The 27,184-nt window shown below is 41.3% G+C and overlaps 1 protein-coding gene across 2 annotated transcripts in view; it reads right to left on the bottom strand.

Moving 5' to 3' along the window:
* The window catches only part of EPHA6 (EPH receptor A6), an 875,951-nt gene that overhangs the window by 186,950 nt on the left and 661,817 nt on the right, over positions 1 to 27,184 (bottom strand). For both annotated transcript variants that reach the window (XM_065406410.1, XM_065406419.1), the window contains 3 exons: positions 23,116 to 23,224; positions 17,906 to 17,976; positions 15,893 to 16,018 (listed from right to left, as the gene is read on the bottom strand). In XM_065406410.1, coding sequence (XP_065262482.1) covers positions 15,893 to 16,018; positions 17,906 to 17,976; positions 23,116 to 23,224 — 306 coding nt within the window. The remainder of the gene's footprint in view (positions 1 to 15,892; positions 16,019 to 17,905; positions 17,977 to 23,115; positions 23,225 to 27,184) is intronic.

Genomic DNA, 27,184 nt, shown 5'->3' with positions numbered 1-27,184 from the left:
CTGGAAGCCTACTTTTGTCATCTCCGACTCAAGGAATATTTTCAACACACCACTGAACAGTGCACTGAACCCTCCTACCAGGAACCATCCTACCAATACTACAAGAAGAAGAACTCTGCGTGGACTCCTCCTGATGGTCGAAATGACAGACTGGACTTCTACATAGAGTGCTTCCACAGACGTGCACAGGCTGAAATTGTGAACAAACAGCATCACTTGCCACATAATCTCAGCCATACAGAACGCAACGCCATGCACAGCCTCAGAAACAACTCTGACATTATAATCAGAAAGGCTGACAAAGGAGGTGCTGTCGTCATAATGAACAGGTCGGATTATGAACAGGAGGCTGCCAGGCAACTCTCCAACACCACATTCTACAGGCCATTATCTTCTGATCCCACTGAGGAGTATCAAAAGAAACTACACCATCTGTTCAAGAAACTCCCAGCTACGGCACAGGAACAAATCTACATGGACACACCCGCAGAGCCCAGACCGGGGATATTCTATCTGCTACCCAAGATCCATAAACCTGGAAACCCTGGATGCCCCATCATCTCAGGCATCGGCACTCTTACAGCAGGCTTATCTGGCTATTTGGACTCTCTCCTCAGACCCCACGCTACCAGCACTCCTAGCTATCTTCGAGACAGCACGGACTTCCTGAGGAAACTACAATGCATTGGTGATCTTCCTGAAAACACCATCCTGGCCACCATGGATTTAGAAGCTCTTTACACCAATATGCCACATGAGGATGGACTGCAAGCTGTCAAGAACAGTATCCCTGATGAGGCCACAGCACACCTGGTGGCTGAGCTTTGTGACTTTGTCCTCACCCACAACCATTTCAGATTTGGGGACAACTTATACATTCAAGTCAGTGGCACTGCTATGGGTACCTGCATGGCCCCACAGTATGCCAACATTTTTATGGCTGACTTAGAACAACGCTTCCTCAGCTCTCGTCCCCTAGTGCCCCTCCTCTACTTGCGCTACATTGATGACATCTTCATCATATGGACCCACGGAAAGGAGGCCCTTGAAGAATTCCACCTGGATTTCAACAATTTCCACCCCAACATCAACCTCAGCCTGGACCAGTCCACACAAGAGATCCACTTCCTGGACACTACAGTGCAAATAAGTGATGGTCACATAAACACCACCCTATACCAGAAACCTACTGACCGCTATACTTACCTACATGCCTCCAGCTTCCATCCAGGACACATCACACGATACATTGTCTACAGCCAAGCCCTAAGATACAACCGAATTTGCTCCAAACCCTCAGACAGAGACAAACACCTACAAGATCTTTATCAAGCATTCTTAAAACTACAACACCCACCTGGGGAAGTAAGGAAACAGATTGACAGAGCGAGACGGTAACCCAGAAATCACCTACTACAGAACAGGCCCAACAAGGAAAATAACAACACCACTGGCCATCACGCACAGCCCCCAGCTAAAACCTTTCCAGCACATTATCAACGATCTACAACCTATCCTGGAAAACGATCTCTTACTCTCACAGACCCTGGGAGGCAGGCCAGTCCTCGCTTACAGACAGCCCTCCAACCTGAAGCAAATACTCACCAGCAACTACACACCACACCACAGAAACACTAACCCAGGAACCAATCCCTGCAGCAAACCTCATTGCCTACTCTGTCCCCATATCTCCTCTAGCAACACCATCAGAGGACCCAAGCACATCAGCCACACCATCAAGGGCTCATTCACCTTCACGTCTACTAATGTTATATATGCCATCATGTGCCAGCCATGCCCCTCTGCCATGTACATTGGCCAAACCGGACAGTCCCTACGTAAAAGAATAAATGGACACAAATCAGACATCAGGAATGGTAACATACAAAAGCCAGTAGGAGAACACTTCGGTCTCCCTGGACATTCTATAACAGATTTAAAAGTGGCTATACTTGAACAAAAAAACTTCAGAAACAGACTTCAAAGAGAAACAGCAGAACTAAAATTCAGTTGAAAATTTAACACCATTAATTTGGGCTTGAATAAGGACTGGGAGTGGCTGTCTCATTACAAAAGCAGCTTTGCCTCTCCTGGAGTTGACACCTCCTCATCTATTATTGGGAGTGGACTACATCCACCCTGATCAAATTGGCTCTGTCAACACTGGGGGTACGTCTACACTTACCGGAGGGTCCGGCGGCAGGCAATCGATGTTCTGGGATCGATCCCGGAAGTGCTCGCCGTCGACGCCGGTACTCCAGCTCGGCGAGAGGAGTACGCGGCATCGACGGGGGAGCCTGCCTGCCACGTCTGGACCCACGGTAAGTTCGGACTAAGGTACTTCGAATTCAGCTACGTTATTAACGTAGCTGAATTTGCGTACCTTAGTCCGAAGTGGGGGCTTAGTGGGGACCAGGCCTGGTTCTCCACTTGTGAGGTAACTCCCTTCTCTTCATGTGTCATTATATAATGCCTGCATCTGTAATTTTCACTCCATGCATCTGAAGAAGTGAGGTTGTCATAACTATAAAGGGAAGGGTGACAGCTCTCCTGTGTACAGTGCTATGGAATCCCTCCTAGCCAGAGACTCCAAATCCTTTTACCTGTAAAGGGTTAAGAAGCTCGGGTAACCTGGCTGACACCTGACCCCAAGGACCAATAAGGGGACAAGATACTTTCAAATCTTGGGGGGGGGAAGGCTTTTGTGTGTGTCCTTTGTTTAAGTTGTTGTTCGCTCTTGGGACTGAGAGGGACCAGACATCAATCCAGGTTCTCCCCATCTTTCTAAACAAGTCTCTCTTATTTCAAAATTGTAAGTAAAAGCCAGGCAAGGCGTCTTAGATTTACTTTGTTTTCTCAACTTGTAAATGTACCTTTTACTAAAGTGCTTATCTTGTTTGCTATACTTTGAACCTAAGACAGAGGGGATTCCTCTGAGCTCTTTAAGTTTGATTACCCTGTAAAGTTATTTTCCATACTGATTTTACAGAGATGATTTTTACCTTTTTCTTTAATTAAAAGCCTTCTTTTTAAAAACCTGATTGATTTCTCCTTGTTTTAAGATCCAAAGGGGGTTTGGATCTGTATTCACCAGGAGTTGGTGAAAGGAAGGAGGGGGGAAGGGTCAATTTCTCCTTATTTAAGATCCAAGGAGTTTGGATCTGTATTCACCAGGGAATTGGTGAAGGTTTCTCAAGGCTTCCCAGGGAGGGAATTCTTAAGATGGTGGCAGCGGACCAGAGCTAAGCTGGTAGATAAGCTTAGAAGTTTTCATGCAGGCCCCTACATTTGTACCCTAAAGTTCAAAGTAGGGATACAGCCTTGACAGAGGTTTTTTACCCATGAAAGTTATGTCCAAATAAATCCATTAGTCTTTAAGGTGCCACCGGACTCCTTGTTGTTTTTGTGGATACAGACTAACACGGCTACCCCCTGATATAGAAATAGGAATACGAATGAAGAAGTCAGAAAAATTACTGGACAAGGTACCCTCTCACAATTAATCTACAAAAGAAGACATCAGTGGCTGGGGCATGTGCTGAGAATAGAAAAAGAATGCTTACCAAATACCGCCCTTGAATGGAAGCCAGAAAATGCAAGAAGAAAGAGAGGAAGACCTCGAATAACATGGAAACTAATAGTTCTGAATGACATCAAGAACCCCAACATGAAATGGGAAGATTTGGAGAGAAGGGCAGTTGACAGGCAAAGATGGCAAATGTGGATAGCCCAATGTGCAGCAAAGCACCGGATGGACTAAGGTCTAAGGTAAACTGGGTGTGAAAATATCTTGATAATATCAACTTTCATGCAAATAAAATCCTGCCTGGTCTTAATAGTCAGCCTAGCAAGAGCCAATATGTATTATTTCTCTGGTACCTAGGGCTAGACTGTGGTTGCCCAGGTGAGTGAGCAGGGATGCCATATGCAAGGAAACGACCCGGCCCATTTCATGATTCAGTGAGAGCAAATCACAGTAATAGTCTCTCTCCATTGAGCCTTTGCTTCCTTTGGGGAACATGTCACCCAGAAAGGAGAGGAGGTGATGACATCCCCCACCCTTCCTCACTGGCCCGGGAACACAGACAATGCACCAGGAAGGGAGGGGAGCATTCTGTGATATCCTAATGAACAGTGCAGACTCTGTACCTCTATGTACACCAAAAAGCCCTGGGAGATCTTGTTCCTCCTGAGACACAGCCCGAGGAAAACAATAGATAATATACATGTGAGCAGATGCTTCAGAGTTTTCATCCAGTCCTGTATTGGACAGACCTGGGCTGGTGTGTCCTCAAAACCTGGGTGGTATCCCTCTGGGAACAAACCTGGAACATCTGCTTCAGAAATTTTGACTGCTGTCACTACTCTCCTTCATAAATTGCAACATAGCCTAGTGAGGCTATTCTTAGGCTGCAGCTGTATGCTGTTGCTGCTGTTCCTGGTGTTCCATCATTCACGAAAGGATCAGTTCCTTTTCTCCCCCTTTTGTATCTCTTTTGCAGAGGGGTTTAATAAATTACTCATAACTCATGATGCTATATATGAGCAGGTGTCATTATCAATGTGCTCTACAACAAAGTCTACATATCATGTAGAGTCTAACCCATTCCCTTCCTGGAGTTTGGCTTTATTAGCAATAAGATAATGAAATTCAGCTGAAGCCTTCTCCCCACGCTTGGCGGCTCCTCAGGTTGGTACATAAGGACTGTTCAAACCACACCCTAGATTTTCACTCTCAAAAGAGCCACTCTTTTCTTCTTTCTGAGTTGCTTGCTTCACTAAGTCAGCAGAACTCACTTACATCTTTCCTAGTGAAATTAACACATGCTAACAGGCAAACACTGCCAAGCTTTTTAAGTACTGTACTGTAGGGAGCGATCCAGTATTGTAAAGACAATGGATAATATAACCTATGTGGTCTAATGCTGTGACCCAAATTGTGCCCAAAGATGACATCGTGCAACTCTGTAAACTTCACATATGAGGACAGAACCTTCATTCTAAAGTTCTATCATCATTCCCAGCACCAGCTGCTTTCAGAAGGAGGACTTAGAGGGTTCGCTTTAATTTCAGGCTGTTTCACTTTGAAGAGCCATCAAAAAGTGCTCTGAAGATGAGTCCTAGTTCAATTTAGCACTTCTGGATGCTTCACAGCTCCTCCATCCCTCCTTCAAAACAAAGAGGCTGGGAAAAAAGATTCTAGAAGTTTAAATCTGCTACTACCTTTCTTAGGGCAATAGTCTGGTGTGTTGAGCTTTAGGCAGAGGCTCATTAAGAAATGAAAACAATCAAAACACATAGCAAACTCACTACGCCTTTTATACCGTATTAGGGAACAGAATTCTTATCCAGGGATGGCTGTCTTGTACACACAAGGCGCTGTCTCATCTTTGGTTTTCAAAAATTATGCAAAAATAAAACAAATTGGCTGTTTTCGTTGTGGCAAAATCTACTCAACTTGATTTTCAATGGCTAGTTGTTAAAATATCTAATCATAAATATTCAAGGATTATGTTCATATTCTGTTAAATGTACTGCTTTGTGTTTGCTGCTGTTGCTGTACGTTGAGGGGAAGAAAAGTTGTAAAGTTATTTTTAATCCCTCCCACTCTTCCTGGATTCCACTGGTTTATATTGCCTTTCTTGGGAGTGGGCATGACAGTGACTATTTCCATCCTAACTCCTTAATATCTAACAGATATAATTTTCTAAAACTTTCTTCTTTCAGGCTGAAATTTTCCATGTTTTGTGTCTAACAGAATAATTTTTTCAATATTTTATTTTATTTAAAATATGAGCACAAATAATTCAGGCAATATTGACTGGAGACTGAAAAAAATTCTTCCTCCTGTTAGACATCTGTCTGTGTGTGAGGTTTTTTTTAAACAGTACCAAAATTGCTGAGCTACCAAAATGGCTAGGGTAGAAAATTTCATTTTGACATGGAAGTGTAGCCCTTGCTGAGGAAAAGATCGTTTTGTGAATATTGATTTTGATTTACTGAATGACCCCTTGAAATCTGCCCTCCAAGTATCCACAGTATATTTGGTATTGGTTTAAAAGCACTTTCTAGTAGCCCTCAGAGCAAAGGATGTCTGTGACTTACTTACACACTTAGCTACTTTTGAGTATGTCTACATTCAGTGGTTCTTATCCCGCAGGCCTCTTGTGGCCTAATCAGCACATAGCTGCAGGCCCATACAGATAGTATATATACGGTGTGGATGCAGCCTACATAACATAGAGAGCTACATATGTAGCCCACAATGGCAAATAGGTTGAGAACCACTGGTCTGCACTGCAAAAAAAAAAAAAAAAAAAAAAAAGTGTTCTTAACTTGGGCTAGACATCTTGGGTTAATATATCAGTGAAGACACAACAACTCAGCAGCTCAAGTTAAAGCCAATAGGGAGCTTGGGTTTGAATTTGAGCTGCTAACGAGGTAAAAGCCGAGTTGCTGTGTCTTCATTGCTATTTTAATCCAAATTAACTAACTCAAGTTAAGATCCCACCTTTCTGCAGTATAGACATACCCTTAATTAGTAAATGTGCACGGAGAATAAGGTATTTTCCTCAGGACCCCTTACCTGATTCAGTGAACAGCAGGTAAGGTGGGCACCGAGGTACTTCCTATTGTGCATTTTAGCCCTCATACATCAAAACATTAAATGTGTGCTTAACTTTATGTAGTTAAATCCCATTTTAATCAATAGGATTTATGCATGTGCTTAGGTGCTTTGCTGAATAGGGGCTGGATAGACAACCATATTCTTAAGTGCTTTGCTGAACTGGTGTCCATATGAGGTGCATGGGATACACTGAGAGCAAAGGAAGGCTACACTTTACCTACCCAATTAGCTAACTTAGTTAATTAGTACATGTGCACAGAAGATAAGATCTCTTACCTGATTCAGGTGGTGTCTAACCAAATATTTCTGTGTTATGAATTTTTTCTATAAAACTAAACAAAAAAGCTGTATATATTGTAGCTAGGGTTGTACATGCAACTTTAACTCTGCCCCATTGGACATGTGCTTTACAATATATGGTATAATTACACGATCACATATTGCTTCTCAAAGACAATATGTTATCATACAATTTCTTTCTAGAACCATAGACACATGTAGCATTTTCTAGGATTGTGTAATTCTCTGTCATGTAATTCTGTGCTAGAGAGAGTTCATGCATGATATTTAAACAAGACATCCACAGTAAACAGTATGTAAAACAACGTTTTGTAGATTAGGTATAACAAGGAGAAATAGTGATAATTTGCATGTAAGGACACTGTGCTGGTGACTGAAAAGAAATTATAATGGGTATAGTTGTTGACAAAATTATTAAAGAAAATACCATAGAATTAAAAGAAGTTATCAAAGTAAAATGCCTAAATCAATAAATGTATTCAGAACTCCTATGAGAATGAAATTAGTGTAAGACAAAAAGAATGGAAAAATATTACAAGCTGCTACATGTTATTTTAGAAATTGTATGTGATCCTGTAATTAAGGACTTTATTGTAAAGTATATGTGCAGTGGAGCAGAGTTAAAGATACTTTCTAGTAAGGTTAAGATTCTGTCATGGGTATTTTTAGTAAAAGTCAGGGACAGGTCTTGGGCAATAAAATAAACAAAACTTCACAGAAGCCTGTGACCTGTCCCTGACTTTTACTAAAAATACCCAGGGGGTGGGGGACAAATTGAGCGCTGCCAGGGGCTTGCAGCTGCTTCAGCCCTGCCACTGCTTCTGCGGCAGGGGCTGTCTGCTGTGGCTCCTGCCCCAGGGAGGCTGACCCAACCTCGGCCGCTGCTCCAGTGGGTCTGGGGACTGCAGCTCCAGTGGGCCCAGGGCTGACTGCCAGTCAGCTATTCAGGCAGCCCCAGGGTGGACTGCCAGCCACTACTCCAATGGCCTGGGGCTGACAGCTGCTTCAGGTGAGTAGAAGCCAAAAAAAAAAAATTGTTACCATCTGACATCTTTCTAGTGGCCTGTAGTAATAATTACCAATTGTGTGGTGCTTTACAAACATTAATTAATCTCCACAACATCTTAGTGAAGTAGGGAGTATTATTATCCATATTTTACAAAATGGGGAAGACAAGAAGTTTAAATGACTTGCGCAAGACCATACATAAGAACATAAGAATGTCCATATTGGGTCAGACCAAAGGTCCATCCAGCCCAGTATCCTGTCTGCCGACAGTGGCCAATGCCAGGTGCCCCAGAGGGAGTGAACCTAACAGGTAATGATCAAGTGATCTCTTTCCTGCCATCCATTTCCACCCTCTGACAAACAGAGGCTAGGGACACTATTCCTTACCCATCCTGACTAATAGCCATTAATGGACTTAACCTCCATGAATTTATCTAGTTCTCTTTTAAACCCTGTTATAGTCCTAGCCTTCACAACCTCCTTAGGCAAGGAGTTCCACAGGTTGACTGTGCGCTGTGTGAAGAAGAATTTCCTTTTATTTGTTTGAAACCTGCTGCCTATTAATTTCATTTGGTGGCCCCAAGTTTTTATATTATGAGAACAAGTAAATAACTTTTCCTTATTCACTTTCTCCACACAACTCATGATTTTATATACCTCTATCATATCCCCCCTTAGGGTATGTCTATACTACCCGTAGGATCGGCGGGCAGCGATCGATCCAGCGGGGGTCAATTTATCGCGTCTAGTCTAGATGCGATAAATCGACCCCCGAGTGCTCTCCCGTCGACTCCTGTACTCCACCTCTGTGAGAGGCGCAGGCAGAGTCGACAGGGGAGCGGCAGCAGTTGACTCACCGCAGTGAAGACATCGCGGTGACTAGATCTAAGTACGTCGACTTCAGCTACGTTATTCACATAGCTGAAGTTGTGTAACTTAGATCGATCTCTCCCCCCTCCACCCAGTGTAGACCAGGCCTATGTCTCCTCTTTTCCAAGCTGAAAAGTCCTAGCCTCTTTAATCTCTCCTCATATGAGACCCGTTCCAAACACCTAATCATTTTAATTGCCCTTTTCTGAACCTTTTCTAATGCCAGTATATCTTTTTTGAGATGAGGAGACCACATCTGTATGAGGTATTCAAGATGTGGGCATACCATGGATTGATATAAGGGCAATAAGATATTCTCCGTCTTATTCTCTATCCCTTTTTTAATGATTCCCAACATCCTGTTTGCTTTTTTGACTGCCGCTGCACACTGCGTGGACGTCTTCAGAGAACTATCCACGATGACTCCAAGATCTCTTTCCTGATTAGTTTTAGCTAAATTAGCCCTCATCATATTGTATGTATAGTTGGGGTTATTTTTCCAATGTGCATTACTTTACATTTATCCACATTAAATATCATTTGCCATTTTGTAGCCCAATCACTTAGTTTTGTGAGATCTGTTTGAAGTTACAAAGAATACAAAGAATCAGTGTCAGAACTGGAATTAGAATTCTGGATTTTGTGGCTGCTATTCCTTGTGTCCACCAAAACCACCAGCGCTGATACACTAAACTGTCTTAGTAGAAAAGCCAACAATTTGATACGCACAGAATGTAAACACTCTCAGTGCACGGTGAATAGTGAAAAAATCACTCACACTTAAACCCTGTGTTGTATAGCCATCAAAACTTGAGTTACAAAGAAAACACTCTTACAAGATTCTATCCATTAAATTTATTTAGTTTTGATGTATGGTCTCAGTCCATCTGTACTCAGAGGAGGAGGAAAAATACCTTCCCATAATAAAGAACCCACTCAATCTCAACTAATGGAACTATTCTGGAGAGAAAACTGCCTAAACCATCCAGACTTTTTCCATGCTACCACAGACCTGAGTACCTCTCACTGTCAGTACCTCTCTTACTTTATCCAAGTTGTGCCCCATTTAGGGCCTGTTGAAAGACCTTTATCTTCACACAGGCTTTTCAATAATAAAAGAAGTGCAGAAAGGTAGCATTTTCCTGGATAATGAAATACAACACTTAAAACACGGGGAGGGCAAAGAGGTAAAGCATAGATACTCTTCAGTTGAACACACAGAAATGAGTCACATCTAAGTGTACTGGAGAGAAAAATGGCCACATCTATGTAAAATACTTCCTGTACATTTTCATCTTTGGAGTGCAAGGGCAATACTCAACTAGGATATGAATAAATCACTGAATCTTGTTCTACTGTATAAAGAGAACAGACTCTTAAGGAAAGACAAACCTATTAATATTTCTGAATCATCATGGCATCTACCATTGTAGTATATCAATAAAACTATAAATGCAACTATAATATAAATATTATAAACCACAGTTCTTCAAGCCCTAGACTCATAGTTCCCTTTGGGAAATGCTCATGTTTTTGTGTTTGACAGTGCGGATCTCAGGTTAACTGCTAGGAACTGAACCCAATTTCATCCTCAGTATTTTTTTAGTTGAGCTTGCCTCCACAGAGATTTAATGGTATACAGGAGCATTATGGGCACAGCACCAAAGTCTCAATATTTTCCTATGTAGAAAAGTGTTTCTAAGAGCTCTCAATCACTCTGTCTGGTTGAGTGATTGAGCTCAGATTGGGAAACTTAACAGCATGCATTTCCCCCAAATAAAAGAATTTTCCAATTCCTTTCAAGTGCCTGACCTCTCTACTTCTTAGAATCTGAGAGTTGGAACGTAATTATGCCCTGCTCTGAGTCATCTTTCTCTGGTGGAAACTTTCCAGATTAACAGCCTGTTTTTCTTCAGTGTAACATGAATCATCTACAATATTTTAAGATGTTCAGAGAAGATGAAGCTCTGCAAACATACTGTCATTGTCAGCTAGCTCAACCCGGTGACCTTCGCCCTTTTATTCATTAAAAATATATTCTGTAAGAAAAATTAATTGAATGTCTCTTGCAAGAAGTGCCATAAGGATTTAGCAGGTACTAAGATGATAGTCACAAGACATTGTACATGCAATTTAGTTGGAACCAAAACATATATACATAAAGACAGATGTTCTAATTGTATGTTTGTCTATTTTGTATATATTTCACTCGTGGCCTAATCTTGTTCCTGTTGAAGTCAATGGGAAATTTGTAACTTCAGTTGGAATAGGGCTGGGCACATGAATTTAAAATTCTTTGTTACACTACCCAATAAAATATATGACTTCACCCAAAGCCTATGCATTTAAGGACTTGTATCCAACAAAAAAGCATCTTCTAGATAACATAAGACTTACATGCTGACACAGTATAAGGCTGACTTATCCAAGGAAATACCTAACTTAACCTCACAACGCTTTTGTAATGAAGACAGGCAAAAATTATCAGTCATCATCATTTTACAGATGAGATAAACTAAAGCAAAGAGAGGAAAAGTGACTCAGAGTTGGGATTAGAACTCAGGAATTCCTGTCTCTGAGGGTACGCCTACACTGCAAAAAAGACCCACAGGAGCGAGTCTGAGAGCCTAGGGCAACTGACTCAGGCTAGCGGGGGTTGTGCTATGGGGCTAAAAATAGCAGTGTAGATATTCCTGCTTAGGCTGGCACACCAGTAAAAGCTACAAGTGGTGGCTATCTACAGTCTGGAAGGGCTCTGTAACTGGGAAAACTATATCACATATATTGAGCAGTTCTTTAAATATTTTTTCATTGTGTTCATTTTACATACATTGACTCTCAGGTATCATTTCTGCAACCCCAACCCAGACACTTTCCCAAATACATAAAAGAATAATACTGTTTTAAAAGACTTCAGTCCACTGCAGTGTCATCCATCTATGTTCCTGTGCAGGTGACTTATATTGAAGTGACCTTACACTTCCTATCCTTTTAACTAGTGGAGATTTTACGGACAGATTCTAATCTCAAATAAAAGGTATACAGAATTGGGTATCTCAGTGTCAGCTACCGTGCCTGAATGCTAATCTGCAGTAGCCTAATTGTTTATGAGTACCTTTGCAGAAGGCAGAGTGACCCACTGCTCAGGACACAGTACTAAGAGTTGGGAGATCTATGTTCCATTCCTAGCTCTCCTGAGTAATTATAGGACTGTTGGCCAGATAATGGAGTGGCCATAGGCGCCGACTCCATGGGTGCTCCGGGGCTGGGGAACCCACAGGGAAAAATTAGTGGTTGCTCTGCACCCACCAGCAGCTAAGCTCCCCTCCCCCTCTGCCCCACCTCCTCCTCCTCCCCCTCCCCTGAGCATGCCATGTCCCCGCTCCTCCGCCTACCTCCCAGCGTTTCCCGCCCGGCCGCTGCCAAACAGCTGTTCGGCAGAGTTAGCACACTCCGGGAGCGGGGGGGGGGGAGGAGTGGGAACGTGGCGCTCTCAGGGGAGGAGGCGAGGAGGAGGTGGGGCCAGGGCGGGGATTTGGGGAACGAGTTGGAATATTGGCAGGGAGGGGGCGGATTTGGGGTGGGGACTTTGGGGAAGGGGTTGGAATGGGGGCGGGGACGAGGTGGGGCAGGAGCAGGGCCTCATGGAAGGGGTGGAGTGGGGGCAGAGCGGGGGGCAGAGGGGGCTCGAGCACCCACGGGAAAGAGGGGAAGCCGGCGCCTATGGGAGTGGCTGATATAGGACTCAATTAATAAAGAACTAAAGGAGGCTAACATAATCAATGCAAATAAACTTGGGTTTATGGAAAATAGATCCTGTCAAACTAACTTAATATCTTTTTTTGATGAGATTACAAGTTTGATTGATGAAGGTAATGTTGATGTAACATACTCAGACTTCTGTAAGACGTTTGACTGCGCACAACATTTTGATTAAAAAACTAGAATAATTTAAAATTAACAGACACATTAAATGGATTAAAAACTGGTCAACTGATAGGTCTCAAAATGTAACTGTAAACAGGTAATCATCATTGAGTGGGTCTGCTTCCAGTGGGGTCTCGCAGTGATTGGTTCTTGGCCCTGTGCTATTTAACATCTTTATCAATGACCCTGGAAGAAAAAATAAAATCACCACTGCTAAAGTTTGCAGATAACTTAAAAATTGTGGGAGTGGTAAATAATGAAGAGGCCAGGTCACTGATGCAGAGCAATCTCGATTGCTTAGTAAACTGGGCGCAAGCAAACAATATGTGTTTTAATATGGTTAAATGTATACATCTGGGAACAAAGAATGTAGGCCATACTTACAGGATGGGAAACTCTATTCTGGGAAGCAGTGACTATGAAAAAAAAATTGGGGGGTCATGGTGGATAATTAGCTAAAAATAGCTCCCAGTGTGATGTTGTGACCGAAAGGGCTAATGTAATGCTGGGATGCATAAACAAGAATTTCAAGTAAGCGTAAAGAGGTTATTTTACCTCTATATTTGGCACAGAAGCAATAGTGGTGCCCACAATTCAAGAAGGAAGTTGATAAGTTGAAGATGGTTCAGAGAAGAGTCACAAGAATGATTAATGGATTAGAAAACAAGCCTTATGTTGATAGACTCAAGGAGCTCAATCTATTTATCTTAATAAAGAGAAGGCTAAAGGGTGACTTGATAACAGTCTATAAGTACTATAAGGGAACAAATATTTAATAATGGGCTCTTCAATCTAGCAGAGAAAGTTATAACACAATCCAATGGCTGGAATTTGAAGCTAGACAATTCAGATCGGAAATAAGATGTAAATTTTTAACGGTGAGAGTAATTAACTATTGGAACAATTTAACAAGGATCATGGTGGATTCTGCATAACTTACAATGTTTAGATTGTATATGTTTGTATATGTTATATATAAGATTGGATATGTTTTTAAAAGTCTGCTCTAGGAATTATTTTAGGGAAGTTCTATAGCCTGTCTATACAGGAGGTCAAACTAGATGAATGGTCCAGAATCAATTAAACTTGCTCAGGTAAAATTGCATGAGTGGTAGTCCAGCTGTGGGGAAAGGACTGAAAACTCCTAATGTAGACATACCCTTATTGCCTAGTTTTTCCATCTGTAAAATGAGGATAATAATACTTATCCACTTTAGTAAAATGAATTCATTTCTATGGGAGAAAAAACATTCTGCTAAGTGCTAAGAATGATTATGTACAAAGCATATGTGGCTGAGGTTAGTCTTTGGTCTTAGATGTACCTGCGGAGGACTGTTTCTCACCTAGTTCCATTAATATCTGTTGTACATCCCATCCCCCATCAGAAATTTGATACAGTTTCATGGCAGTACATACCATGAAAACAAGCTGTGCAACACTTTCACAACAAAACCCCCTAAATTGGAAGAATTTCATCTAGCCTGGATTTTGGTCGGATTTTGCAAACTTTTCAGTGAACCTGGTCTGAGTTGTGAACAAAGCATGGTGAGATGATGATTTAATTTGGAAACAAACGGTGGGATTTTCAAAAAGCACCAAAGAGAGTTAGGAGCATGAATCCCATGGAGTTTCAACTGAGTTGTGCTCTTCATACCTTTAGGCACTTCAGAAAATCCCATCCCATATGAACCTCAGTGCATGGTGTCAACCTGAAATCAGATGAAACTGTAGTCTTGGCTGAATTTCAGTTAGCATTTTGGAGCGAAACTGAAGGCATGAAAATCAACATGAAATGAAATCAGAGAAGAAAATTCAACAAAACTTCATGTGCAATAAAACTACTGCATTCTGCACAACTTGACAAGTTTTGGCACTATCTTTCCAAGGCCAACTAAGAATTAGACCATTTAAAAAAAATGTACAATTTAAAATCAATGAGCATGTTTGTGCGAACAATAAGTGGAAACATTCCAAAACCATGGGCTCTGTTTTTATAGTCTTCATAGAGATTTTTTTGTATTCTGCACACTTTCAAAGAAAGAAAATAAAGGTTTTATCATTCTGGAAGGGAAGATAGATTTAACACTTTCACTCAAAAGTCCTGTATTCATGAATCTTCTGAAAGACAGACTCAACAGAGGGAACTCTGAAATAGGTGTAAGGAAAATTAACGTTTGCAAAAATAATGAAAACACTGCAAATTGTATTTGCATACTGGCAGTACTTGGCAAACTGAATATCATTCGGGATCTATCTAATCTATGTCAGATGATAGAGCAAAATGTGGCCTCAGTGACACAGTTTGCCAAACAACATTGATTTTGTTTTTTCCTGTTATGCGGTAAATGTAATACTCACTTTTTCCATACCTACTTGTCCTACAGTGTCCCTTTTAATAGGAATAGGTTATCTTCGTGTCTCTGTTTGCATTTTCTTGTAGTCTGTCTGTACGGATGTGGAAATAGAGACAGGCACTACTAGATTTATCTGTCAATCTTCCCCACCAGACCAGCTAGGAACCCTTTTTTCTTTGTCTTTTAATTAAACTTTAGAATACAGCAAAATCTTTGCAAAGACTATACATCTGTCACAATATTTTCTCATATTCAGCCACCCATCCCTAAAGTCAGAGTGTACTGCTCTCTGAAGACTCAACATCCCCAGATAACCCTAGCCACCTTATGGAGGAAGGATTGAACTTCTACTTGCAGTGGTTCTGTCCTCCCTCCATTGTATAGGAAAGAAGAATCCCAGGACTGGACTCCAACATTCAGTGGAGAAGCTAAGAGATGCAGATTACCACTGCCACCAATCTGGACTCTTCTTCTGGAGGCAGGCCAATTACCTTTATCACTCACACTTTCATGGTCTTGAGGAAGCAACTAGTTCCCACTTTATTCTTCTGGACTCTTCAAAAGAGTGGGCAGCCCGTCCATTTTTCTGTAACAGCAGGATAGGAAAGACTTCCATTGCCACTCCTGCTGCACCTTTAGCACTGTGGGTGAGAGCTGTCCCAGAGTGTCCTTGCCTGTTGGGAAACTCTGCCCACATTTGATACAGTATTTGATTACCACCATATGACTTCAAGTTGAGTAAGGCAGTTTCCCTATGTCTAGGAGAGACAATTATTAATATTTTTATAAGCCTGCATGCTTTTACCTGCCCCTATAACTCTCTCAATACGAATTCTTGAAGGATCTATCTCCTTTGCAAACTCATGGACAGCAAGAGATGGGTCTTCATATGTGTCTGGATCAATATACGTTTTTATTCCTGGGAAGCGCACTGGAAAGAAAGGAAGATTTTACTTATGTTTTAGTCAAAAATCCTTCAACAAACATTCCCATGCTATAACCAATATTAACTTTAAAAAAATGCAGTGAACAGATGGTTCAGTGCATTAGTGATGGGATATTAAGCCTTTTATATTTAAGTTGACAGACACAATCTGGACTAGGTCGAAAATGACCCAAAATTATTAGCAACTGATTGCTAATTAAATTGTAGTCTACGTAAAACGAATGGGTGGCCAAACATCTACAACAGTTGGCATGCTTGTTGGCAGCTTTAGAGCTGCCAGGGATTGAATGAATATGGAAGTAACAATACCCTCCCCCCCCAGAGGTGGTCTTTCTACATGGGCTTGAGCAACACTGGAGAAGTAGGGCAGCATGCGTGGAAGCTTATATTTGGATGAAGAGAGGACTTCAGTCTCCAGTTCTGCTCATCCAGCACCTTGCATCATCATGAATATTCATTCATTCAAAAATAAAGACCTCCACCCCCGAACTCCCATCCTGCTTTCCAAAGGATGGTTTATAATTTGGGGCCTGATTCTGCTACCCTTACATAAAGTACTACATGACCAGGCAAGCAGTATAGTAAATATTCAATGGGATTATGAGTAAGGTACTATTCTACATGAGTAGAGTAGTGTGGAAGAATCAGGCACTTTAGTAAATAAGATGATCAAATTAAGCAAGGTTATAATTAAATGTGCATATATGAACCCTCAATTGAATACTCAGCCTCTATTCTTCAGATCTGGAGATGATTCAATTAATTTAAAGATAATTTGTTGCATTGGGAAAAAGTAGCTCTTCAACAGAAAAATATTGAATCTCCATTTTAGCATTTCATGTAATACCACTATTATGAGTCTGTTAAAACACTTGGAAGGTAGTGTATTACCATTAAGGAAGACACTATCAATACGGAAGCACTGGAAATGGTAAATACACAGATAGAATACTGTTAATGTTTATTTTCGGCACACCCAATCTGTCATATTTCCCAGCAGAAGCAGGAAACTGCTGCAAAGAGAATGGTTCCCTATAGGAACTATGGTTTTTCGAGATCTATTGCCCATAGAGATTCCACCTTTGTTGCACATGTGCCCCAGGCGTGCAAGATCAGATTCTTCTGGGCTAGCAGTGTCCATTGGGGCAGTGCCTGCACCTCAGTGCCCTCGTTCCCCTGCACCTCAGGACATAAACTGTAGAGTAGGCCCAACTGCCCCATAGTTCCTTCATCAATATAGAATCCCATAGGAGTAGAACTGAGCAGTAATGGGAAAGGAGGGCAGGTCGTGAAATCTGTGTTGATAACACACCTCAAACAACCACAGCTACTGTAGGGTATAATAACTGTTCTTTTTGAGTGATTGTCCACACAGATTTCACTCTTAGTGACTAACAAGCAGTAGTCTATTTGCATGGAGGTGGGTATGAGGAGTCCTACTTGAACAGTGACTGCAGGACTGCAATGCTAATCAAAAGTGTCTGATCTCACATATGTAAGCTGCATGCACCACAGTAGCAGAATCTATTGATAATCTCTTCATAAAGAATAATATAATACAGAGCAGTTGTGAATTCACAGGCAAGCCTGGAAAACTGATAAAAACTATTAACATTGAAATCCAAAAGGTGATGGACTTTTTCCCTTGCAGACTTGCTCAGTAGAATAAATGCAAGTTTTTCAAATAACTTTTGCAAAGAGATAAAAAGAGAGGCCTTGATCCTACAATCAGTGTGGGTCTGCATACACTAAGGAGTTTTTCCACATGGATTAAATTACAGGATCAGGTTCAAAATGTATAGAGAAAACAATATATAACTTTCATTGAAAATGCAACATAGGCATTAAATAACACAACGTTGTATTACTTACAATGTCCATTTTGCAAATGAGCCCTTCTTTTTTCTTCAGACTTCATTTTGGCCTTTATGTACCACTGGCATCTTTTTAAAGAGCAAAGAGTTTTAGTTAAAATGGTTGTCATACACAGAATAAATGCACATTACGTTTTCTATAGAGGTTCATGACATCATAAGCTACTTTGATTACAAGATCTACCTATTATGAATTTACAGAGATTTATAGATAACAAATTTTTGAAAGATTATGTATTATGAGCAGCTACAAAAAAGCCACATATAAAATATAAAAATAGAATGTGGTTGGGGTGATTAACAGTGAAATGAACTATACTGAAATTCAAATTATTCAATAAATCCAAACTTTTCAAATTTAGCTCAAACCAGATATTGAATTTCCGGGTTTGCACTTATCTTTAGTTTTGTCTACAAACAACAACAGAAAATCCTTGCAATCTGGTGATAAATTATTGAATTTAGCCTCTCTCATGCTATGCCTGTGTGTTTTTATATGTTGATTTGTGCATTTTAAACCTGATCCTATTATCTTTAATGTCCTGTGGGTTAAAGCAGCTCACTTTTTCTATATAGAGGTAATAGATTCTATGACACTAATAGGCTTCATGAAGGATAAAACCCTTTTTCCATGTCAGAACCACACATTTTCTCTAATTAGCCTCTGCTCCAATCTCTGCATTCATTATTTTGTCACCTCTGTGAAGATGTTAGTGATCATACGGAATAAATAACATACAACCAGCTGTGTGAGTGTAACTATTAACTATATGTCTGAATGTATTTATATAAAACTAAAAACTTCATTTTGTTTTGTGAGCACCATTTGGTTGTGAGGCTGTACTCTGCCTGTTGTCTTTTTGCCTCCATCTTAGACTGGAATTCCAAGGGTGTTGACAGACGACAAGCATTGAAGAGTGATCAAGGATTGTTAAACATGAATGACTTTGTCCTGGCAACATAATGGGTATGCTGCAAGAAAAGAGTTTTCATCTTGTCTGGATCTCAGGTGGATTGTAACCAAGCAAAAGATCACCTAATGGGGACCTTGATAACCTAAGGGAGGCTTTGAGGCTGGCCTGGAGGATTACCTGATAGAGGGGACTGGAAAGTAAAGAAGGACAAGTTCTTCTCTTGGTAGCTTTCTCTCACCAACCAGAACAAGAAGAGAAGACTGGACAGGAGGAGCAGGAGGGTGTTGAGACCCTAAAACAGGGGTCGGCAACGTTTGGCACGCGGCTCGCCAGGGTAAGCACCCTGGCGGGCCGGGCCAGTTTATTTACCTGCTGACGCAGCAGGTTCGGCCGATCGCAGCCCCCACTGGCCGCGGTTCGCCGTCCAGGGCCAATGGGGGCGGCGAGAAGCAGCGCGGGCGAGCGATGTGCTGGCTGTGGCTTCCCGCCGCCCCCATTGGCCCGGGACGGTGAACCGCGGCCAGTGGGGGCCGCGATCGGCCGAACCTGCCACGTCAGCAGGTAAATAAACTGGCCCGGCCCGCCAGGGTGCTTACCCTGGCGAGCCACGTGCCGAACGTTGCTGACCTCTGCCCTAAAAGGACTGACCAAAACCCAAAGGCCACCTTGGAGCAGTGAGGACACTGAAGGGAGGGTATTTGTGCAAAGATGTTTATTATTTTTGCATGCATCTGTACGTCTTGTATGCTTTCTGTGACAAAAGGTGTGGGTGTTTAGCAATCCCTCTGCAGCGTCTCTTCCTTACACTGTCAAATAGTTTCAAAGAGGGAAACAGTAAATCAATGGGTCCACAGTGTAGGTGGAACTTTGAGAGCATGCAACAGCTTCTGTGGACGCTTGAGAGAGCTGGCACTAGTTTCAGGGCCTAGGTAATTGGACCACAGTGTTCTCAATGTCAAGAGTGGGGGCAGACATGGCATCTGCACCTGGAGTTTATGCCTAGACACCTGGAACCTGAGAGACAGTGCCTCAATTCTGCCCAGCCCCAGCAAGTCAAGAGCACATGGGACCAAAGGTTTGCATCCAGTATCAAGGGTACTCCCAGAAATTTTTGACATGGTACACTCAGCTGAACCACTTTCACTTTAGGGGTCGCAGCATCATTCGAGTTTGGTTTGATGGTCCCTCCATTGTGACAGAGGATCTGTCGGGAAAATTGCAGTAACTGGCACTGTGATCCCATGAACTCGGTAGCAATCCCACTCCATTTAGGGGCTCTCTTTTTCCCTCACTGGGTAGCCCTTTTTCCATCCATGGGTGGTGCTGCCGCTGCCAATGGTATGCACCATGTGTAACATGCAAATGGTGATGAGCACCACTGTCCATTGCAGCAGCTTAGTGCATGTCCAGCAGGGAGAGCTCATCTGTGTTGTAACAGCGAGTCTCTCAGTTTTTGACATGTTTTCATTATTGGTAGTTTAGGACAAAACACTGAGGAATAATTTCCCTAATGATCAAAATAAATCATACCAGACTTTAATGCTGCATTCCCTGGAATTTAGCCAACCATCCCCCATAATTTTTGTGGCTCTAAGTCATTGCATCTTTCATTTTAATATCTGAAACTGATGGAAATGCTTCCTATTTGCTCTTAGTGGATAATCATTCACTGAAGTCACAAGCAGGTGCTTATCTCACCATGCCTCTTCAATATGAATAGACTCATCAGCAGCCTTGTGATTCGACAGTCCATCAAATTGCTAATTCTAAATAGTGAAGCAGAACACATCTGTAGGGTACCAATCCAATCTTTCACACTGAAATTTGCCTCAAATCCTATAGTAAATTGAGTATTTATCCAAAATTTTCTCACTCTGTCTTCAGAGAATAATTTCCAATGAATACTGTCTTATCACTGTGTTTAAGAGATACTTCAAAATGAATCCATATCTTATGTAATTGAAAAGTTCCATTCAGTAAAGTGTTAGAAAGCTAAAAGAACCTCTGATGTTCTTAACATTAGCAAAGAGAAAGAATGAAAGTAGAAAGAATTCAAGAATATCCACAGCAATACTAATCTTATTCCATTACTGAGTTACTTTTAAGAGAGGCATTCACACTGTTTTTCAGGAATTCCACTTGATGATTCTACATAATCATTTCTTTCAAAATTTTCCTGTCTTTGTAGGCTGAATCCATCCTTATTTCCACTGAAACAATATAATATTTTCCAGTATCTACAGCAGTAGCTACTAGTAAAGATCTCTGCTTACACTCTTAATATTTAATTTGTCACAATTAGTCTTTGAAGTTAACTTCTCCCATTTATCTTAATGGAATGTTAACACCCACTGGTTCTATTGTTTTTTAGTCTGTCATGTTACAGGCTTCACAAGAGAGCAGTGCATTAATTCACATAATGACGGATATATTCACATTCAGGAGGGCTAGAACTTCCTTTGCCAACCAAATGAAAGCTTAGATTCTAAACAGGAGTGCAAATACAGTGTTCAGTTCCACGCAATCCATAGATTCCCCCTCCCTCCCAAAAAACAGGTGCGGCACAGATGGAGGAACTCGCTAACAAGTCCTCTTTGGAGATACTTCCACTTCATTATGTTGTGTGGGGGAAAGGAGTCCACGGTTTGTGCATGCACAATCTCTCCCCATGAAACAGGCTGTGGGACCTCCTACCCCTCAGGAAAACAAAAGAACCTCTCTGTGGAGTCTCCTCATGTCTCTAGAGAAGCTTTGTCTCCCTGAAGCTTTTCCTGTTTCCTAGAGCACAACCCCAGAGAAGCTGCACGACCAGTGACTCTCACTGGCCGTAGGGATCCCAGGCACAAAAGAGAGTGGGAACACACTGTCTTTTTCTTGGAAACTGAATTGGGTACAGGGCAGGGGTGATGTCTGTCCATCTGGCCCTCTCCTTTCTTGGCTGTCATACTCATTTCTTGTGAAACCTTGGAGTGAGAGAGAGGCCACCCTGGGGCCCAGGGTTGGTGGAGCTGTGGAAGTGGTTGAGTCCATTTTTCCACATGGGAGGGGGAAACTGCTGCATGGATATTCTTTGTGGAGGATCTGAGACACATGATTCCCCACACTGGCAGGGAGCCAGGTTCTGATCTCAGTTACATCTGTGCAAAATGGCAGTAACTCCACTGAGGTTATATGGATTTACTCCAGATTTACATTTGGGTAAGAAAGAGCAGAATCTGGTCAATAGAATAAAAGCAACTCCTCATCCAATTAACACAGTGTCAGTATTAGATCGTGATCATCATATCAAGTGAAGCAAGCTGAACAGTCAGTATTGTATTACAAGGAAGGAAATGGAATAAGAGAATCATTGGGTAAGTCCTAATAGGTCATCTAGTGCATCCCCTCCTAATGCATCAATGTTTGCTAAAGTAGATTTAATAGGGCTTTGTTCAGTCTAATTTTAAAAATCCCAAGCAAATAGGACTCTGACCACTTCCTTTGGGGAGACTATTCTACAATCTAATTAGTATTACTCTTAGTATGTTAATTCTAATGGTTTCCGATTAATTTTTCCTTTACTTAAGTTGATCACATTTCTCTTAGTTGTCCTCCCTCTGCTTCTGGTACCACTTTTCCGATCTATACTTAGATTAGTAAAACCATGATTCTATCACTAGACTGGACTGTTTTCATAAACAAGATATATAAAAAAATCAAACGTTGATCAGGCAATAGATTTCAATAAGCATATTTTCTCTTTGTGTATTTCAATTGCTACATCTATTGTTGGATATGTATTTTTTTTAAAGTTTAATACAGAAAGTGGTCACAAAAATAGGCTACTAAAATAGGTTAATAGAGTACGCACTGTCGCTAACTGCAAGCACACCAAATAATGAGTCAAGCCCCCCCCAATCATGAGATTGGCTTAAAATCATGAGATTTAAAATAAAAAATATATTTGGGATTCTTTTTATTTGCCTTCTGGTTTCCGAACCTTTAGGGTGTACTTGGACCAAGTTTTCAAGCTTTTCTTGGCAAGGAGGCCTAGAAAAAACGAATGCAGCGATTCTCACCTAATCACATGACTCTAGGAGTGGGGCTTTAAACAAAACACCAAATATTAGAAGAGTCTCACTAAAATTGGGAGAGCTGTCAACACTCAATAAGGGTGACATTTACGCCATGACATTTGGACTGCAAAAGGCCCTATTCGCCACATAAGCTATGGAGTAATGATTTAACTAATGTGAGCCCACTCATTGGGATGACTCTCACCCTACATGAACTAGTACAGTGTAATATGAATTACCTCCCAGTGATTAGGAAGAACAGAGTGAGGATAACCAGGAGAGTGAATCCACCAACAGCAGCAGTGGCAATTACAAGAATCTGCCCCTGCTCCGCAGCTATATCAGAAGCTGAAACAGAAACACAGAGAAGAGGGGTTAAAGTTTCAATGAGTGGGATACATGCAGAAAGGATCATAATATTCCAGCAGCCAAATGCCTGATTACTCTATGAGAACTGAAAGCTGCAATGACTTCTCTGGTGGTTAATGAAGACAGTGGATGGAATTTGCCTGTGGAGGGAAGGAGATGAGGTCAACGGGCAGGTAGTTAGTTCCCTACACTGCTCCTGAAGGTGGGGAGGCAGTTCTGACAGAGAGAGATTAAAGAGGTACCTGGGAACTGCGCAAACATTTTCTCCTCTGTTATTTGGTCCTGAAACTTCTGCTCCTGCCTGTCAACGCTTAAAAATTACAGTCAAAATAACTGGAATGTCCAGCTCCTGGAGCTATCAGCTCACAAATATAGCCAATAATTATGAAATTTAAAATTGAACCTGATTTTCAAACCTACACTGCATTGTCCTGTAATTATCCATATAGCATGCACGTACACTACCACATACAGATATCTAGAGAGACTCTCCATCTAGCAATGTGTACATGAAGTAGTGTGCATGCAAAGTGCACAGTTGCACACACAACTATAGTGTGAAAATCAGGCCCCATATTTAAAAGAGCCCAATGCTGTACTATACTAGATAATTGTAATAATAATAGTAATAAGATAATAGTAAAAAATAATGCTTTGTGTTCTTTCCAAACACAAGAAAATAAAACTCATGAAGTGGAATTGGTTTATAAGGGTTTTGGCAAAGCAATTATATTCAAATATTTTAAAAATATATTTAAAATCCTAAATGGGTTGTGGCCTGGCTATATGAATAAACTGGCACTTCTTTTATATTCTGTCGCAGTTGCTAAGATCACTGTGGTTTCTTGAGTATAAGCTTTACAGAATGATCAGAGGAAGGCCTATGGAATTCCCAGGGCTGGTCTACACTGGGGGCGGGGGGGGGGGGGGGGATCGATCTAAGATACGCAACTTCAGCTACGTGAATAACGTAGCTGAAGTCGAAGTATCTTAGATCGACTTACCTGGGGTCCACACGGCGCGGGATCGATGGCCGCGGCTTCCCCGTCGACTCCGCTACTGCCGCTCGCTCTGGTGGAGTTCCGGAGTCGACGGGGAGCGCGATATATTGATCCTGATAAATCGATCGCTACCCGCCAATACGGCGGGTAGTGAAGACATACACTCAGACTCTTGCAATTTGCCAGGGTCCAAGTTTAGCAAACTTCTAGACACATTGACAGCACATTTATTTAGTCAGCTTAACACTAAGCCCAATTCTGCATTCATTCTGTGGGAAAATCTTCCAGTATTGTATGAATATGGACTATATAACTGAGCCCCACAGAAGCCAGAGACAAGACTCTTATTCAGCGTCCTTTGCAGCACAGGCTCTTCAGGCAGCTAACATATTTGTACAGTTTTAACTATAAGGTGCTTTTGTGAAAGGCAACTGTAGTGGAACATGATCCCTAGCCTGCCTGTTTGCACCCCAGAAACCAGCTCCGACTCTACTGGCTGTGTATTCACTGTACCATTTGAGTTCCCTCCACCAACATCTTTATGCAACAGTACTTTATGCAACTTTATGCAACAGTCCTATGAAACAGTACTGTTTACAATATCCCCTGTGCTTTTCGTCCTCCCTTCAGGACCACAGAGGAGCAGTCTCCCTTCCCTGAGGCCTCTGTGAGACTGGACTCAGCTACCCGTATTCCTCTTCACCTGGCACTTCCTTCCTCTGCCTCTTTATCAATCTTGAGCTGATGGGCTAATTGGCTCATTAGCTCAGCCAGCCCATCAGTCTGATTCACTAATTACCTATAATAATCCCAATCAGTTTTCTTCAGGGGAACTAATGGGTGTCAGAGTGATCTGAGTGCAGGCTCATCTGTTAGCTCTCTGCACTCTATCCAAGCAACAAAAAATGTTGTTCTCAAGATTTGTCTGTTCTTATCACTTTCTCCAACAAACATTGGGTCTAAGCAAATCACCTGAAAAATATTGACTCTGCGAGTCTGATCCTATTAATTATTAATTATTATTATTATTATTAATATTAAACATTTATATTGCAGTAGTGCCTAGAGGCCAGTTCAAGGCCTCAGTCTATTAGATGCTCTATGAACGAGAGAAGGATTTGGCTCTATTGTCTCTGTCTCTCTTGCTCTGTAATCCTGAGGATCTTTATCTGCACCTAATTTTATGTGAAAGTTATCACCCTCCAGTACATTTCCATCTGTTCTCTATTTGTTAGTTTTTATGAGATATGTAGTATTTTGAGAATTAAGAACAGGGGCCCTATTAGGGGCCTTCTGACACTGGTAGAAATATAGTACCGGGTGTTTTAGCTGACTTCAACAAATGCAGAAAAGAGATCAACCTCAGCTTCATCAAGAAAACAAAATCTGGTTTCATGCAATTGTGCACTGCTCAGAAAGCACAACATGCAGCTCTCCTGGGGCCTCCGTTGATTCAAATGTAGGTACATCATCTGGGATCCTCTGAGGAGAAGCCTCAATACAATGTAGCCTCTTACACAGTACTTTGTGACACCCAGAATACTGTACACAAACTGACAAAAGCCTCATAAAAATGTTGGATCCAAGAGGGAACATTTGGACTTTAAATAATATTTCTGAGTGATTTAGCAACTAATAAATAGCATGAGCTATCTTTGCAACAGTAGTCAAAGCAAATAAAAACCATAGTAATTTATGTCCAATTTGCAATAAAAACAATGTATTAAATCTCTGGCATTAGGTTTCTGTCTCTATAATTTAATGGAAATATGTACAGACAATAAATTACAATACTGCATTCAGTATCTGTGGTCATAAACTCTTCACAGACAAGTTAGATACATACATCTTTGAATGAAAGATACACTGAAACCTTTTATCAACTACTCACTAAATAGTTAAGCTCCCAAACAGTAACTAGTGATATTGTGGGAATGACTTTAGACTTTGCATCATGTTATATTCAATAGAGTCATATTTACTTGGAAAAAATCAAGTTAACAAAAATGATGTGACACAAGTAACAGTGCAAATAATAATCATCATCCCAGGCCTTCAGATCAAATGTTGAATACCATCTCTCCACTGTTGGGGCCCCTGCAAAACTGCTGCAGAGGTTGTTAAGGCTAGAGACATTTTAAAGCCATAACAAGAGAAGGAAATGTTAAATGAGTGCATATTGCCACCATTTGAAGTGGGGACTAGAGGACAAACTGCAGCCCTTTCAAGATGAGTTTAATAGAAAAAAAAAGGTATGCAGGAGCAATGAATTCAGCAGGTGCAGAAGGAATATGATGGGGGTTCAGATACACTAACTACCTGTGCCTGGACATCCTTAATACACACTTGCTGCTAAATGGACAATCTGAAGCTTTCTTTCCTGATAACTAAAGTTCTGGATATTGGAGAAGGATAGAGTTGATGATAAAAATTGGTTCCGTAGCCCAAATAACCATCATGCAGAAAACTCAGAAGAGCTTTAGTCAGGCTTCCTGGATCATTTCTGTTTAGTAGAACTGTTGTTTCTTGGCTTTTTAGCTAAAATGAAGTGTAATATATCAATTTAACAACATTAGTTCTCTAACCAGGACTATATCCTGCACATGGAGGGGGATGAACTCAATGACTAAATTTAGCTTTTCTGTCTTTAACCAGTATGATTCTTAGCTGGGACTGTATACTCTTAGAAAGTGATTATTTTGCTCCTCTTGTTCTCTTCTACCATGATGGCAGATATGTCAGAGTCCAATATATTAGGATTTTCTTCAACTAGCCACATCACTACAAAGGGTCTCTTCAAGCCTGACTCTTCCTGATGACCTTAATTTACTTGTCAGATAAAAATGTCAAATGACAGACAAGTATAATTGGAAAATGTGGGGTTGGTAAAAACTGACAGAGAAGTAGGTAAGGCCTGTAAAGTGATGGAAATGCTTAT

The sequence above is a fragment of the Emys orbicularis genome, chromosome 1 (genome assembly GCF_028017835.1).
Source record: "Emys orbicularis isolate rEmyOrb1 chromosome 1, rEmyOrb1.hap1, whole genome shotgun sequence".
NCBI classification, from domain to species: Eukaryota; Metazoa; Chordata; order Testudines; family Emydidae; genus Emys; species Emys orbicularis.
This window is presented reverse-complemented; position numbering and strand designations above follow the sequence as displayed.